The sequence below is a fragment of the Centruroides vittatus genome, unplaced genomic scaffold (assembly GCF_030686945.1).
Source record: "Centruroides vittatus isolate TY-2023 unplaced genomic scaffold, ASM3068694v2 contig_602, whole genome shotgun sequence".
In the NCBI taxonomy this organism is placed as follows: domain Eukaryota; kingdom Metazoa; phylum Arthropoda; class Arachnida; order Scorpiones; family Buthidae; genus Centruroides; species Centruroides vittatus.
This window is the reverse complement of record NW_027122368.1, coordinates 475,074-493,108: the sequence shown is the minus strand read 5'-3', so window position 1 is coordinate 493,108 and position 18,035 is coordinate 475,074. Positions and strand designations below refer to the sequence as shown.

The 18,035-nt window shown below is 37.5% G+C and overlaps 2 protein-coding genes across 2 annotated transcripts; both read left to right on the top strand.

The window, feature by feature from the left end:
* Positions 1 to 1,158: 1,158 nt before the first annotated feature.
* LOC136979311 (very-long-chain 3-oxoacyl-CoA reductase-like) lies at positions 1,159 to 2,231 on the top strand. The gene has a single exon (XM_067275259.1). It carries the CDS (start codon positions 1,184 to 1,186, stop codon positions 2,165 to 2,167), a length of 984 nt encoding a protein of 327 aa, XP_067131360.1. The 5' UTR covers positions 1,159 to 1,183; the 3' UTR covers positions 2,168 to 2,231.
* Positions 2,232 to 11,010: 8,779 nt separating this feature from the next.
* On the top strand, positions 11,011 to 16,899 carry LOC136979309 (hyaluronidase 1-like). Its single transcript, XM_067275255.1, has 5 exons — positions 11,011 to 11,283; positions 14,226 to 14,470; positions 16,044 to 16,196; positions 16,259 to 16,460; positions 16,536 to 16,899. The coding sequence occupies exons 1-5, from the start codon at positions 11,017 to 11,019 to the stop codon at positions 16,869 to 16,871; spliced, it is 1,203 nt and encodes a 400-aa protein (XP_067131356.1). The 5' UTR covers positions 11,011 to 11,016; the 3' UTR covers positions 16,872 to 16,899.
* The last annotated feature ends 1,136 nt before the right edge of the window (positions 16,900 to 18,035 follow it).

Sequence of the window (18,035 nt, the reverse complement as noted above, 5' to 3'; positions counted from 1 at the left end):
GAACGTTTCGTCGGTGGTAAAAAAGGGTACAAATAGGGCAATCGTTTCAGGTAATTAACTTCCGTTAGAAATATTTCGGTGTTCTGTAGTATTTCGGCAGATGCACGCGATTGATGTCGGTAGAGGAAAAGATAAGACGGGCTTTTCGAACGACAATGAAACGAAAGTTGGAAATTGTTAAGACAGTTGAAAAGTTTCGAACATACAGTTGAAGATGGGAACTGTCAATCTTTTAAAATATTTTATTAATATACACAAACAGTTTTATTTCCTACTCGTAAAACGTCTTTCTGGATCTGCTTTTACTACTAAAGGTCATCTCGACACCTTCCCTATTCGCGGGTTTCGATGGGACCATGTTGCTATTTGTTTAGAAATCACTATCGATATAAAATCACCCAAACCTAAACGGTGGGTTAGATTGTCTTTATGGAATTTATTTAATCGTGAAGAAGCCGCTAAGCATGTTTGTTCGATAGACTGGTCGTTTCTGGAAGCTCCCTATTTGCCTATATACTATAATGCTAGCTATTATGTAATGATCTTACAATATTTTCATGTAAATCGTAGATAAATTTTTACCATTCCGTAATTTTGAAACTTCGACTTACAAAAGCTTTTCCCCACACGTAAAAAAAACTAAGAAATCTACTTAGAAAACAATGACAAAAATGGATCTATATATACGCCGTGTCGTTCAAAAACAGTTCCACATAGAATGCAACATTTCTTTTCGAAATTATTTGAATAAAATAATCAGCTCCTTGGCCTCTGACCCGAGGACCTTTTGGAATTTTACACCCAAAGAAAGCTTTGGTGTAAATCATGTGTCGTACCGGACAAAAAGATTTACGAAGGACTGCAATTTGAAAAAGCTACATCGATAAATTCCCACTGTGGTCCGTCCGTTGTCGTTCCTTAAATCCGAGAAAGGAGTTAGATAAAGAAAACCGAGATCAGACACGAAAAGGTTAATTAAAGAGAGTAACATTCTGTTCACCCGAATACAGAGTGCTACAGTCAAAGTATCTCCAGCGGCTACAACCGGCTCGTCCGGTTTGTAACTTTCGTGCCCGCCTCGATAGACGAGTATTGTTATCAGTGACGTCACGGAAGTTTCGACGTTCCGAACGGAGGAGAGCCGGGAATCGAGCTTTCTCCTCGGAGTGACGACGAAGGGAAAATGGACACGGAAAACCTGTGTACGGAAATCGATGGAGTAACGAAAAACCGGGCGTTTTTGGCGGCGGTCGGGGCCACCTTCTCGTGCATTTTGCTGCTGAAAACGCTGATCCTGGTTTACCGGGCCTTTCATTTCCTCTTTGTGACCAATTTCGGTTCGGCGGAGACGGAGAAGTACGGCCAATGGGCGGTGGTTACGGGAGGAAATTCCGGAATCGGCCGAGGGTACGCCCATCTTCTGGCCCGAAGAGGGACGAAGATTCTACTGGTGGCCAGAAACTCGGACACCCTGAAGAGCACGGCCCGAACCATCACTAGTCTTTACGGCGTGGAATGCCAATACTTTGCGTTGGATTTGGGCCGAGAAGAAGGGGTGTACGCGAACTTGGAGAGACGTTTGCGGGGTTTGGACGTGGGAATATTGGTCCACTGCGCGGGAATTGCCGGTAAGTCGCCCTGTTACTTTCTGGAAGAGAGCCGGGAAAACGTGGTGGCCATGTTGGAACTGCACGGGCGAGCCACGGTTCAGACTACTCGTTTGGTACTCTCCGCCATGTTAGCCAAGAACAAGGGCGTGATAATTAACTTGTCGTCCGTCCTGTCGGAATTTCCCCTGCCGCTGTCCGCCGTCTATTCGTCGTGCAAAGCCTTCATGGATCGATTCGGCACGGCGCTCAATTGGGAAATACGACGGACGGACGTGCGCTGCCAGACTCTTCTTCCGTATTCGGTGGACACCGCTATGATCTACTCCTCGGGGGTGCTCTTGAACTACATTCGATTCTTCGTTATATCGACCGAGACCTTTTGTCAAAGCGCCATAAAGACCGTGGGAGTCCTGGACCGGACCGCCGGACAGTGGAGACACGCCGTTTACCGTTTCTTGGTCGGTCTGCTTCCTCGATCCCTTTTGTGGTTTATCTCCTTCAGACAGAGCAACGACATCAGATTAAGAGTCATTGCCGCGCAGAACAGCGAGACCTAATTCTTTCCCTCCCGCTATTTCTTATTTGTTTCTCTTCCGAAATAAAGACTTTTTTTTGTCGGTTTTTCATTTGTATTTATTCCGGAAGCTTTCTACGGACGGAACCTCTTTCTGTGCTATATTTACGTGGACGCAATTACTAACGGAACCGTTTCTTATCTCCGTCCAGGGAGACCGACCGGCCCGGGGACGAACCGTCTACGAAGGTTTGTGACAATGCCACTCGGGCTCGAACCCGGATTTCCGAGGATCCGATGACAGTTTTTATAAGGCGACGATGTGGTAAGCTTAGATTTAATCCTTTTGGCCCGTTCATCCCTTGGTTTTCAGTCGTAACGGTAATCAAAATGGAATCTCGCGTCGTTCTGTATAGCCTATTTGTCGATCAAAGAATACTGTTTATTTATACAACTACCACGTTCTTATTCGTACTTTTAAAAACCGTTGCAAGTATGATAACGCTTATTTATTAAAAAGTTTCTTGCCTGTATTACTGATTTTAACAAAGGAATGGTTAACTAGAACCGATCAAACGGCTAATTATACTCAAAGCCAATTTAATTAATTTAATTTAACGTTTTGCTTGCCGATTGCCCCGTCCCCTTCTTTACATTTATTTTGTAAAGCGGCCGAGGGCAATATAGGCCAGTCAAGATCAGTCAGGTGATATTAATTTAAAAATTCACCAAAAATCAAATTATCATTATATTCATATGAAAAAAGTCACGTACATTTATTAATAGCGAGGTTGAAGCCGAAGTTTTAACACAAGTACCATCGCGTTTACAACTATTATGTATGATCAGCTCTTCCCAGCATTCCGCGGGTATCACGCCATTATTTAAATTCATAACATTATTTTGCATGACAATCGCGAAATGTTCTTTGAATTTTTTTTTACTACATTTTTCCCCCCTATTTAAGATCTTTATATTATTAATATCAATATGGCAATTATTCGCGTGACAATGTAAAAACACTGAAGATGTATTAACTTTATAAGCCGCATGGCAGCCAGATGTTCCGACATCCTCACTTTCAGTTTCCTGTTCGTTTCTCCAACATAATAATTCGGTATTCCACATGTACACTGGAGTCTATAGATCACTCCTTCTTCCAATAGCTCTTTATCCTTGTAAGGTTCTGTCTTTTTTTTGGAACGGAGCCAATTTAATTGTATTTTCACAAAAAGTTTTTTGATATTTTTCAAAAATACCCTTAATTAATGTACGGAAAAAGACATACGTATTGATTTCTTGCTTTTTCTTTACTTGATATCTGTTCTCTAAATGTTTATCGTACCAGTTCTTTAACAATCTTCCTGGGTAACCGTTTAACAAGTACTTCTCGTTCACCTTTTTAATTTTCTCTTCCTTTTATTAAATCTAGAATATTGATGTACAATTGTTTTGTACAATTCGATATAACACTTATGCATGTACTGTACGTTTATTCGTTGCGAAATTATCGTGCGTTATATCGAACATTTGTTTGATACAATGCACGACGAAACTTTATTCTGCTATCAACTAATATAATGAACTAATATACTTTATTCACTTCATATCGAACGAGATTATATATTTTTGTAATAAACATACGATTACCAGTAGCAATACATGTAACATTTGCTGATATTTTCGATTAAAATAAAAATTAAAAAATATATATAAAATATCAGAACCGAAGGTCACAACCTGAATATTTATAACACATCGACGTATTATAGCTGAATAAACTTATTGTAGTAATATTGTTGCGTGAATATGCTAAAAATGAAATAAAATATTATCAGGAAATGAAAAATTAAGAAAAAAAAGCATTAATTAAAATTTTTTAAGTTAACAAAGCACCACCTGGACAAAAATACGTGAAACAGACGATGACGAGACGATGCCGTCAAGTGCTGACATCTGTTGTCGATAAATTTTATAAAAATCGATTTTTAACAGGGTATCGACGAATCGGTACTTTGGCATATTTTGAAAGTATGATATGCAAATACAATGTGAATAACAAACTCACCAATTTAAAAAAAAAATGTCGAAATTTTTCGAAATAGTACGCACTTTCTTCACAATTACAACCTTGTTTTCACAGATACGAATATCACACTACGAATCCTGCTCGTGTGCAGTATCGCTCTGAGCTGTAATAGGACAGTTTTGGCCCGCCTTCTTGGGTGATTTACATATTGATCACTTCTCTAGACTGTACGATGCAACTTTGTATTCACAGTCTAATTGATTTCGCCGGTTAGGGAGACATAAAAACAAAAACGTATACTATTTTGCTATATTGGCGACCCCTGAACATATAGTGGAGACAATTTAAAAAATTTCTAGTAAATACCGAAAAAACGGCATTTAAACTTGTGAATGCCGGTATTACAAAATTGTACAAATGACTCAAAATCCCGGGTATTGCAATCACTACGTCCGAAAGACTCTATATAAAACTTGTTTAATTAAATAAAACATCTTGCTACATTAATTGTTTCAATGTGATAATAAGATGTTTAAAGTTTGGCAACAGACTATAAACTACGTGGTAAGTTTATTCTCGTAAATATTGCGTTTATAGAAAAATTATTGAGCTACAGTTTGAAAAAATTTTAGACCTATAAATTCTTACTGTCGTCGGTTTGTCTATCTGTCCTTCCGTAATCTCGAGAACGGAGTTAGAGAGTTGAAAGTTGAGACAAGATGTTGAAATCGTAGGAGAAAAAGGACCGGATTAACTATATACAAACTGCCGATTTATAGTATCAGTCACGTTATTTCAATTCAAAAATCTTCCACGGAGTTAGATACGTAACCGGCACGACTCTATTGTTAACAGGAAAAGTATGGTGTACGGGGGAAAAACACTACTACTCTCCACATAGGCAAGTGCTATGTGCTACCGGTGGCAGTAATGTCGCATGTATTTCGCGCTAAATCATTTTTGGAGCAATTCGGTAAATGTAATATATATATATTTGAAAATAACACCCTTTTTTGTCAGAGTTATATTTAGTTAATTATTTTGTTTAATTTTTTCCGCTACGTGTAAAGCCAGAAAACGAATGTAGACGAAATTAATCGATATATAAAAATCCAATCGATATATACAAATCCAACTTGGGGTGAGACGTACGACACAATCTACGTTAGAAGTATTTGAACGAAACTGCTGAGTTTGGTAGCAATTGTTCGAATGGCATAAGCGTGTATAGCGAATACACAAACAAATATCCTCACTATATATATATATATATATATATATTATAGATTTTATATTTAATAGTTTCTGGAGATAGTCTCCTGCCATATTCGAAAAACTAATTCAAATGGCAGAGAAATAGTTCCACCGGCTTCTACTACACTCACTGGCCTATGAATTAGAAACCCCATGCATATCAATTGAACATCTAGATACTGTAATACTGTATTCGGAAATGCAGTATTACATTTCCGAATACAGTATTACAGTATCTAGATGTTCAATTAATGTATCCCCGTGTGATTGTTACTAAAAACACCAAAATGTAGGCGTAGTAAATCGAAATGGGATCATCGTTTGAAAAATCCAGTGGAAATGGGCCAGTTAGGCCGAAATGCGTATCGAACATATAAAGAGTACCGATCTGTCGTAGGCCTAATTGTTAAACAAATAGGCCAGGGTACCGATTTGTCGATACCCTGTTAAAAATCGATTTTTATAAAATTTATCGACAACGGATGTCAGCACTTGACGGCATCGTCTCGTCATCGTCTGTTTCACGTATTTTTGTCCAGGTGGTAAAACACCACCTTAACTTAAAAAATTTTAATTAATGCTTTTTTTTTCTTAATTTTTCATTTCCTGATAATCTTTTATTTCATTTTTAGCATATTCACGCAACAATATTACTACAATAAGTTTATTCAGCTATAATACGTCGATGTGTTATAAATATTCAGGTTGTGACCTTCAGTTCTGATATTTTATATATATTTTTTAATTTTTATTTTAATCGAAAATATCAGCAAACGTTACATGTATTGCTACTGGTAATCGTATGTTTATTACAAAAATATATAATCTCGTTCGATATGAAGTGAATAAAGTATATTAGTTCATTATATTAGTTGATAGCAGAATAAAGTTTCGTCGTGCATTGTATCAAACAAATGTTTGATATAACGCACGATAATTTCGCAACGAATAAACGTACAGTACATGCATAAGTGTTATATCGAATTGTACAAAACAATTGTACATCAATATTCTAGATTTAATAAAAGGAAGAGGAAATTAAAAAGGTGAACGAGAAGTACTTGTTAAACGGTTACCCAGGAAGATTGTTAAAGAACTGGTACGATAAACATTTAGAGAACAGATATCAAGTAAAGAAAAAGCAAGAAATCAATACGTATGTCTTTTTCCGTATTAATTAAGGGTATTTTTGAAAAATATCAAAAAACTTTTTGTGAAAATACAATTAAATTGGCTCCGTTCCAAAAAAAGACAGAACCTTACAAGGATAAAGAGGTATTGGAAGAAGGAGTGATCTATAGACTCCAGTGTACATGTGGAATACCGGATCTGGATTTTAGATTATTTTGAAAAAAAAGATAATTTGGATGAAATTATAAGTAAAATGACAGCATTAGATAGTTTGCCATTTCGAGTGTTTTGCATTTTTACCGAATTAAGAAAATCACTATCCGCCAGAGGTTTTAAAAATCTACCAACATCGATTAATACTATAAGAAGAATTGTTATAAACTACAGTAACGGTGTTGGCAATTCTTTGAAACACGAGTTAATGCAATTAAAAGTAAATGGTGAAAAATTTAGTCTTACATTTGATGAATGGACAAGTGCAAGAAATAGACGCTATTTAAATATAAATATTCATTCTGAAAAAAAGAATTTCGAATATAGGACTTACACGTGTCTCGGGAAGTATGCCGGCCGAAAAATGTGTGGAAGTGCTTAAATCTAAATTAGGGAAACATGGATTATTTCTGAAAGAAGATATTGTGAAAATCCGAATCGACAAACAAAACAGATTTAAATTCTATTAGTCTTTATTATTTTCTTCCCGTTCCTTGTACAAATTTCAACATCAACAACCGGATTCCAAACCAAAAGTCGCACTTCTTAGGGGAATGACTGTATTTCCTCCCCTCTCGAAACTCGAAACTGAGTCAGGACAGAACTAAAGACAAAATTCGCTAATTGGCGAGAAAATTAACGAGGGGACGAAATAAAAAGGAGGGGAGCGAGGACAGAGGGGTCGTTCGTGGCTCCCGCCTCCATTCGAACTCGAACCCTGCAAGGCCCCAAAGTCTCTCCGCCTTCGCCGATTGGATTTCGAACGGACTCCTTCCATTTCACCGACGATCCTTTGACGAGGTATGACGACCAATACTTTGTAAGCTGTCTCTCGGGTTCGTAAACTCCTAATTTAGTACGTAATAGTTCTATCGATGTTAGCATGTGTAACTGTTCGTTATTGTCTAACAATAAATTCTGTTTGTTATTTTAACTGGTGTCATTTATTCGAATATCGCCTCTGTCTTATCAACGAGCCCACTCTCCTCCTCCACTCGACCTGACAAGTAATTAGTTCCAGACTGGACAGCCATCCTTGACCGTGGGCAGGTTTTACCGACCTGTTGACCGAGAAAAAGGAGGTCCGACTCCGTCCGACCTCCCGGTGAACCCACAATATTGTATCCATAACGACTGATGGAGCAACGGTTATGAAAAAAGTTGGAAAGTTGATTGGTGCAATTCAGCAATTGTGCTATGCTCATGGAATTCAATTAGGAGTAATAGATGTATTATACCAAAAAAATAAAGAACGGAAGAACCCAAATACTTCTGATTCCGACTTTGAAGAGAGTGGGGTGATACTGACAATGAACATAATGACAATGTAATTGTTGAAGAAGATATTGCTAATGAAAATGAAATATTAACTCATCAAGAATTGCTACCTATAATTAATAAAGTTCGAAAAATTGTTAAGATGTTTAAACGTTCCCCTACAAAAAATGCCTTATTACAAAAATATATACTAACTGAAAATAAAACAGAACTTATGTTAATATTAGATTCTAAAACACGTTGGAACAGTTTACTCCTAATGATGCAACGATTTATGAAACTGAAAAATCCAATCCAAAAAGCAATAATTGACTTAAACCTGCGAATTAATTTTTCCGATAGTGAATTCGACTTAATATACACAACTGTATCGGCTCTACTTCCAATAAAACTGGCTGTGGAGGCATTATGTCGGAGAGATTCTAATTTATTAACAGCTAATGCAACAATAAATTTCGTGTTGCAGTCACCGAGAGAACAGCGCGCATCACTATCTGAAGAATTATATATTACATTGAAAAATCGCACAGAAGAAAGGCATATCGAAATAGAAAATGTCTTACGGTATTTACATAATTATAATTGTGAGGTTAACCGAGGGTAGGAGATGGAGGATGATTCCTATCTTCTCTACCTCTTAACGGCACAAGACCTTGAGGTCCGACCTCGGTTGTCGAAAGGATGATTAAGGCTCGAGCGGTCAATGATTAGTTACGGATTTGGGATCGTAAGATCCCGTTTACGTCAGGAACTGACACCAATCTATCAAACTTCTCGCGGATAGATACGCGTTATTTTCCGAATCGTGGGATGCCAGATGGTGGCAATGGAGGAAAAAACGCACACTCTTCTAATATTAAACAAAAATAGTGATTGGAGAGAGAGAGTTTACAAAACATCGCGAGTAGGATAAATACCTTAGTGATCCTGAGATTTGCACAAAGTCCGAGGAACGAGAGTTCGCTTGAAAATAAGAGTCAATGGACTGTAGATAGATGGGATGGACGGCTTCAACGGCGGGAGACGATAATCCACGGCACACACACACTTGACAGTTGTCGAAACTCTTTCTCTCTCTGCGTCATCGTTCGTTTTCCTTTTATTTCGGGATCTCGGGTTCGAGATTTTTGTGAAGTACGTCGAGGGTGGAAGTCCTTTTTGACCAATGGTGAATTACACGATATAATTATTTTTCAACAGTTAACTCATCTTCTACAAGGAAGTATTACCGTGGGAACGATGGTTTATGATTAATTTTTACGAGAAAATTTGTCGGGTGTTTTTCCGTTTTTTGTTTCTGTGTTTGATTTAACCCTAACTGTCGAAACTCGGTTGGTAAATAAAATAAAAAATTTAAATCGAATCTCGTTATTCTTATATTCGGGCCTTCACATAATTATTTTAAAATGAAAATAAAAGAGAAGAAAAGTGACTAACCAATTCAAATTTGATCAAGTTTATAGTAAATTTGTTGTGGGTAAAAATTTTAAGCCCACAAACCTATCCACATTCAGAAGAATTCGGTAGTGTTATCGAAGACGATGACGACACTAATGTCGATAGTGAAAAGGAATTGTCTCTTGAACAAAAATTAGAATTAGCGATAACTAAAAAAATTTCAACAAACCAAAATACAATACAGAAATCAGTTATATCCAAAACCATCCGACGAGAAATCGATTTATTTGAAGATGAGGGATTTAGAGGTAAATACTTGAAAAAAGTAATGCCATTGCTAACAGTACCACCAACTAGCGTAGATGCCGAAAGGGCGTTTTCGACAGCTGGTAATTTTTGCACAAAATTATGTTCCAGGCTAAATGACAGTACAATTGATGCATTATGTTTTTTAAGATCACATTTCAAAAATTTGTAATAATACCACAGACTGAATAGTGATATTTACACTTTTTTCTGATTTAAATAAATAAATAAGATGTTCCTTGTTCTTTTACTTTTCGTGATTCTTTATATACTGTTATAATTTATAAGTTACAAATGATTTTTTGTGATATTTACTCTCTCTAATAAAACTGGCAAATAAAACAAAAAAACACCCGTGTTTTCTTTCTTTTTTTTAAAATTCCTACTACCGGTATTAAGAACTAAAAAATACCGAATACCGGTGTTGAACTTTTGGTCCGATATTGCAATCCCTATTTGGACGTTAAGGTTAGAGACTTCGATCACGCGCGAGGCCATCACAAGCCGTCCAACACTTTTCAAATATTAATAATTAGACCAGTATTAAGCAGTAGTCGTTGACCATCCTCTCTTCCGGGAGGAGCTCAACGACTAGTTTTAAACAAACTCTTTATGTGGTTTTCGTTTTAATGTTCACTATATTATAGTATTTGATTTACATAACTACAAAGGTTATGTAAGGGTTTATCACACCGAGTGACCAATCTAACGCATTTAAAATATTTTTTATTCTTCTATTGTATACAATTTAAAGAATTTTTTAAATGTTTTAGATTGGGCACTCGGTGCGATGAATCCTTAAGTGAGATAATCTTTTTAGTTGTATAAAGCAAATGCTATAATATAATATAATAGATAGGTTAGAAGTACGAAATAATCTAATAATGTTTGCTGTTAGTTTTTTACCCGGGCAATGTCGGGCCCATCTGCCATCATATAACGTTCACTGAACTTATGTAGAAATCGTGGTAATTCGTGTTAGTCGCTTCCACTTGGCATACCTGGGCCTAGACCCGAAATAAGTATCATACGGTGGCCTTATAATAATTATTTCGTATTGGATATTTTGTTGGCCTGGGAATTTAAATATTCTGAATTTCCGAAAATATTTATTACACAATTGAAAATACGGAAGAGAGACGTCATCGCCTCATTACGTTAGCGTAATTCGAGAAAGAAAATATGTTTACAGTTTGTTATAAAAATCTGCCGTTTAAGCTATTTTATATCTGGCGTTGACTATAAAATTGCTTTCCCGTACAAAATTGCCTCGGCTCTCCGCCATGAATGCAGCGGAGGTGTTGACAGTGGCGCTGTACTGGGCCCTGACGGCCAGAGCGGATTTTAACGTGTATTGGAACGTTCCTTCCATTATGTGCAGCAAGAACTTCAACGTTAACGTTACTCGATGGCTGTCGGCGGCAAATATTTTAGTTAATCGAGGCGAAGATTTCAACGGAGATAAAATTGTTCTGTTTTACGAGAGTCAATTAGGAAAATATCCTTATATTCATCCGATTTTCGGTGACGTCAACGGTGGATTGTTACAGGTAAGTTTCGTTTGGTATTTTCCAAAAATTCCGCATGTTTTTTAATTAAAAACATACCCGTACACTTTTATTTATTCCGTATATTTTTACACGAAATCACTAATTATTCACTCTATTTACAACTATTTCTTGAAAAATCATATATCTGAAATTTAATTTTATTAATTAAAATTCGAAATAATTTAAGATCCGAAGTAAAATTTTGTACGTTTCTCTAATTTTCGATATTAAACTGCCAAACACAGAAAATTCAAAAACGAAAGAGTAAGCGTAGCACCGTATTACTACGGAAATAATCCGTATTATATACGAGAAAGATTTTTATTCGTACGTATGAAATCTTAAAGATTACATTAATAATAACGACTAAAATATGTGGATACTCGTACGCCGGAAAGATGGATCCTGGCAGTTGAGGGGCGACGTAACCTTTCCGACACACTGTTTTGACCCTTGATTCGGACGGCTCGAATCGGAATCCGCTCGAATCAATCGGCTGATCGTCGAGTCCTTTGGAACCTCTGATCAGAGTCGACTGATCGGTGTGGTCCAGACAGATTAGTCTTTTGCCTGGCTACAGTGTGAGAGTAGCCTATAGCTCCCGGGAATACCTGGTTCGTCAGTAGGTGTTGCTTATGTACACTGTTTTGCATTCCCTTCTTAGGCTCGATAGGGGTACAATCACCGGGAGCTGTACTTACTTTTTTAATCATGTAAGCATTAACAAACAAATGACCCTGTGCCTACACCTGTTCACGCAAGTTTTCTGATTTTATACTCAAATACTGAACGTACGTTGGGGGCTCGATCTCCCTTCCTAATCTAAAACTTGATAAAGTCTATTGGCAACCCTCAGAAAAATCAAAAACTAAGACCTGGCAATCTGCTGTGGAAACATTATCAGTGAAGCAATCAGAGAATAAAGACTTTAGGAGATATTCCAAGTTCTGTTTCTCCACATACCACACTGGATTATTTTCGTAGAGTAATATCAGAAAATGATCTCTCCGTGCCAGAAGCCTCGATTCTTGACGAATTGTCTGCTCAAGGCGTAGTGGCAGTTCCGTTTGTTGCAGGCGTAGTGGCAGTCTGCCACTACGCCTGCAACAAACGGAACAAACACGGAAAGCAAAACAAGTCAGCATTATAGTTTTCTGGGGCCTACGGGGCGTCAATCCCGAAAGAACAGCTTAACATTCGTCGAGACGGGCAACGGATCTCCTCAATGATCGTCATTCTGACATTTAACACCCCAAATTGCCTTCTTTTCTGATTGGGGATACTTACGATGACCAGTCCGTATATACTGAATCCGCTGCCCTGTTATCAATGCCAACGGTTTGCCTATTCAAAGATATCATGCCGTGGCACCAGTCTCTGTGCCAGATGTGGTGGTACTTTTATGCACTGGAAGAGAATAAAAGTACTACATGTAGTCAATGGCGAATTTACCACTTCAGAGGCCCCAGGCGCGATTCAATTTTGAGGCCCCCTCTTAATATTTTCATTACCGCTACACCCTACAGTGTGATTCTACGCGCACGTTTTTTACTCCGGTAGACTCTATACCGGTGGTCCAAAAAAAGTGAGATATAGGGAAATAATATTGAAAATTAACCAATATAAAATTACAACTGCCTGGCTGTATTTAAAAGGTTTCTGATGTTCAGATTGTATTGATTATGAAAATTGAAACTTATTGTACAAGAATTATTACGTTTTAATAAGTAAAAATGTTAAAAACAAAAACAATCTTGTAATCCATGGATATAAAAAATAATTTATTTTAAAATTTACAACTGATTACCACCCGCAAAACATGTCATAATGGCATTATTCATTTGTCAATTTAATTTAAGGAATACTGCTAAATTATCAATTATTTTTATTATGAAAGAAAGAATAATTAAATAAAATAATTTTTTTTTTATTTTGAGAGCTGAATTTTGAGGCACCCTTCATTTATGAGGCTCCAGGCGCGCGTCTCGTGTGCCTATACAGAAATCCGCCACTGCATCCTCGTTGCGTGAACATCACTTCTACTGAGGTCAGAAAGATAATGATACCTCCTATGTCACGCCAGCAGACTTCTTATGTGACTGCTGTAACTAAATCTGTCAAATCTGTCGCTGTTCAAAAAGTATTTCTGTACCATTACGTAAATCCCCGACGCGACATCAGCGATGCCTGATAATTCAAACTGATCCACATCCGAAATAGAGTACAACACCTAAATCCCCAAACTATACCAAACAAACCCTCTGAACTTCAAAAATAAAAGAGAAACGGCCGAGAATCTCCCAGTAACAGAACAGTTTTTAAAGATACAATAATACCTGATATCTCACTCTTCGCCAGTGAATTTTCAGACTACTCTGAAGCCGAAGAGGACATAGATGTAGTGTCTCCTGTATTGCCTTCGCGTCGTAGCAAAGTTAAGGAGGGATGTGGCACGTGCTAAACATCCATCATCTAAATAAGCAAAAGAATCCTGCGGCTTTAACTCTGTCTTACGAGACACGTTTTATGTTTTTTACACGTATACTCTTACCGGTTTTGTTTTCGTTGATTGATTTGTTCAGTTTTACTGTTCTTTAAACAGTAGTATATTATATTTGTTGCTATAGTTTTCTTATTTTAGCTCACCGTGAGTGATCATTTTATCACGCACGTATATATTTTACTGATTTTTAGGCTGTTTTTTGTTATTTTTTTCACTTTAACTCATCAATGTTATATTGCGTATTGGTATTTTATATTTTGTTTTAACTGCTCCCTTTACGAGTACCGTTTACTCTTTTATGTCTATTTAGACATTTTACTATATAATTAGCACAGCATGGCCCGCCAGACCCTTGAGCCATAAAACAACAATAAACTAAGCCAAAGCCATGGTTAACCGAGATTTTGGGCCAGGTATCTGCAATTGTTTTGTTTTTCAGAATGCGGACTTTTCGGAACACACGAAGGCTTCGAGAGAAAGTATCGACAAGGTTATTCCAAATAGAAATTTTCGAGGAATCGCCGTCATCGATTGGGAGTCGTGGAGACCCGTATGGGAAACTAATTGGCTTGACATGACTATATACAGAAATAAATCGATAGAACTGGAAAAGGAAAAACATCCCAGTTGGAAACTTCAGGACGTCCGGCGAATGGCTAAAACAAGTTGGGAAAAATATGCTAAGTACAAAAATTTATACTTAAATAATTAACCTATAATGACAATAGTTATAGAACTTGAAGGATTTGTGTATGTTAATTTTTAATTTGTTTAGAAGACAATTCAGTCGTGTAGTCTAAATCAAAATAATTTGATGACAGATGGTTGAAAATATTTTTGTTTTTTTTTTCTCAACAAATATTACGGTTACTGTTATACACGAGAGAAAGACGATATTCGCTTTATATTGTAGGCTTCGGCGCGGTGATGCAATTTTCGAACAGCCGCAGATAATTCCTTTCTTCCCACTGTCTTTGTCCATTATGCTTCAGTTTTCACTGGCGTAATACGAGGACAAATGTGGCCAGTGGTAGAGTTGGGCTCTTTCTTGTGTCAAAACTTAACGCACACTCGTAGCTTTGTAAGCGGGGGCGTTATTCTGCCATAGGGAAAAATTCTCCAAACCAAACGTGACGAATGCGTTTCGGGAGACGATCTGGTGTTTCTCTATAAAACTCCTCATTCGCTCTTCTCCCTGCAGGTACGAATAATTCCTAAACCACGCATTATTTGTCGGCAGGATGATCGAGGTCGTTGGACCGATGAAGTAAGGCAACACTACTCCAGGACGATCTGCCTGGGAGAAGATGCCTCCCGGAGGACTTTCTACGGAAAACTGACCTCCGTTTACGTGTTAGACGCCTGAACAAAATCCGAGAAATTCCACGAGGTTAGCCCGTCGGTCAGCTGCCAACCTTCCACCCAGACTAGTCACGCGTTCGGTTGTTTTATCCGTTGGGCTACTGACGGGCCGTCAGGACGTTAAAGAGTAGGACCTACCGTTTTGGGAAAACCGGGAATCGAACCCGCGAGAACCAGTGATTTTCCGTGGGCGTCTGCCCGTAGACTATATGTCGGGAGTACAACGTCGCCGTCTTCTGCTCTTTCGTGAACCTGGAAAAAAGACCCCCTCAGTACTCACGGGCGGAAAGAGACATAAATGTAACATAAAAGGTCTGCGGCACGTTTTGCCAGTCGAAAAAATATCAATACTCTTTAGATACATCACTTTTGAAAGTTTAATTTCTCTGGTTTGGGAGATGTCTCACCATCCCTACAGAACTGTCTTGATTTCGGGATCGAAATACGTCTCGTTTGCCGCAATGATTTTATCAAAGAAATTTCCTTCTGCATTCGCCGTGACGATGTCATAGTGTCAATACGTGATTCGATCTTCTCTTTGCTCGGTTGTCCAGGAAGCGTGCACGCTCCTTACTCTTCCTTAGTTGGCCCCTATATCCCTACACGAAAAGTTAAGTTCTAAAACTTATAGACCGCACTGTGCACTTCCTGTTGTACACGAACAATTGTATAACAGGAAATAAAAACTGAACGATACGCGTTGGTAATAAAAATATGATAGATGCATACGTATCTACGTATCTATCTGAAAACACAACCAAAGTTTTTCTGCCATTGTTGATTCTTCCCGCGATTAGACGAATGTCGGGCAGTTTTTGTCAACAACGTTTACTAATATTTTTCTTTTAATCTGTATTTAAGATTTTCTTTAAAATTTAATATATTTTTACTTTAGAAAATGGATGCTGAGTACTTTGAAGCTTGCTCAAACTATGAGACCTCACGCTCGATGGTGTTACTATAACTTTCCCGATTGTTATCACGGTGTCGGTGAAAATCGATCTTTCTCGTATTTGTGCAGCATTCGCATGCAGAAATCAAATAATAAGTAAATATTTCAATTATTAGTAATCATCACCATTTAAATAATCACACGATGTATATCTACAGATTGTCGTGGTTATGGAACCAGTCGAGTGCAATATGTCCTTCGATATATATACGAAAATATCACATCGAAGAGCACGATATGCTTCGAAGATCGTGGTGGACGTATTCGCGACTTAGAGAAGCTATGAGAGTGTCACGTAATGCACCCATTTATTCTTATATTAATTACATTTTTCCAGGAACTAACGAAACACTACCAAAAGTGAGTTTTGAAAGAGTTTGAGAATTTGAAGTCGAAATTAATCTCCTCTAATATTTTCGTATCGGATTTTTAAAGGAGGATTTCAAACGTTTACTCGGACAAATCGCATCACTCGGTCTGGACGGCGCCATTATCTGGAGCTCTTCGTTTAACATGTTGACCAGAGAATTGTGCCAACAAATGTTAAAGTACGTGAAAGAGACAGTAATTCCCGCAGTTTCTACCGTCTCGTGGAATGTCAATCGTTGTAGCAAAACGATGTGCAAAGGAAGAGGAAATTGCTTGTGGCAAGAGGATCTCTTCACTTCGTGGAAACGTCTGAGTGACAAAAAGATACAAACTTTCGATCGTAATAAAGTCGTGTGTAAATGCAGAGCATTTTCGGGACGTTATTGCCAATATAAACTTTAAAAAATTAAAGTAGTATTTCAAGTTTTGATGACGGATAATTTTTCTTTATAATTAACCATACAATAGGCATTGCAAATCAAATTATATAAAAATCGCGAAATATTAATTGGCTTTAATCGGAGTTGGTTTGAATTTTTTTTTAATTTTTAAACACAATAGATAAAGACGTCATTGACCCGAGATTACCCCTCCGACCGTAACGTTACAAAAGAAAAATCCCTAAAATGAAAAAGATAATCAATAACAAATAAAATTAATAAGCAAGTCCCAATCTTCCCCGAAGCCAGCACTGTATCGGAATTGCCACTATACAAATCACAATCACACTTCATAAGATAATGGGGGAAGATTGTAAATTTCTTCAGTAGCGTGAAGAACAAATCGAAATTGCCCGATTAAGAGTAGGTTACATAGAACCTGGCGCAAATAGTTTCCGGGGCCTCTCGTTTAAATCTATATGTCAAGAACAAAAGCTAAATTCACAAACAAAATTAGTTGCAGAGAAGAAAAATTTTATTAGCTGATTTTATAATAAAAGTAAAGTGAAACAAAACACTAAAACAGAACATTGTTTCAAAATTTATTTAGTTTAATGCCGTGTTTTCTACGTTTTCAATTGCAAATTCTGTAACTTTGCCATCGAATTCTATTTGCGCCAATAATTTTAAACATAAAGCGATGAGACCCGGTTATTACTCTCTATTATCAATGAGTCTGTCAAAATATTAGTACACGATTACTCCTCAGTATTCAATTATACCGGGTAAAAGGACATTCCAACAATACCTGGAATGACGGAGCTGATTTCTTAGCAAAGAAAGCTCCTAATAAGACCACAAACTATGCCTGTACTGCCATACCGCACTCTTGGATCAACAACCAGCCGAGGAAAGAATCAATGAAGATGTAGCAAGCAGAGTGAGATTCCATCAACACTGGATGGCCTCCCGAACGTCTTCGTTAGCAGGAACATAAAGCATTTTACCCCCACTTTCCATTGCTCAGATGATCACTTCAACCCCTGCCTCAAGAGGTTTCTTAACATTAGCGACGGAAACTGCTCCTGCCAAAATCAGGAGGCCGAGACTCCATTGCTCTTTTATTTCATTGCACAAAATACGAAGACTCGAGGCTAAAACTAATAACCAGTCACGAAAGAGGACA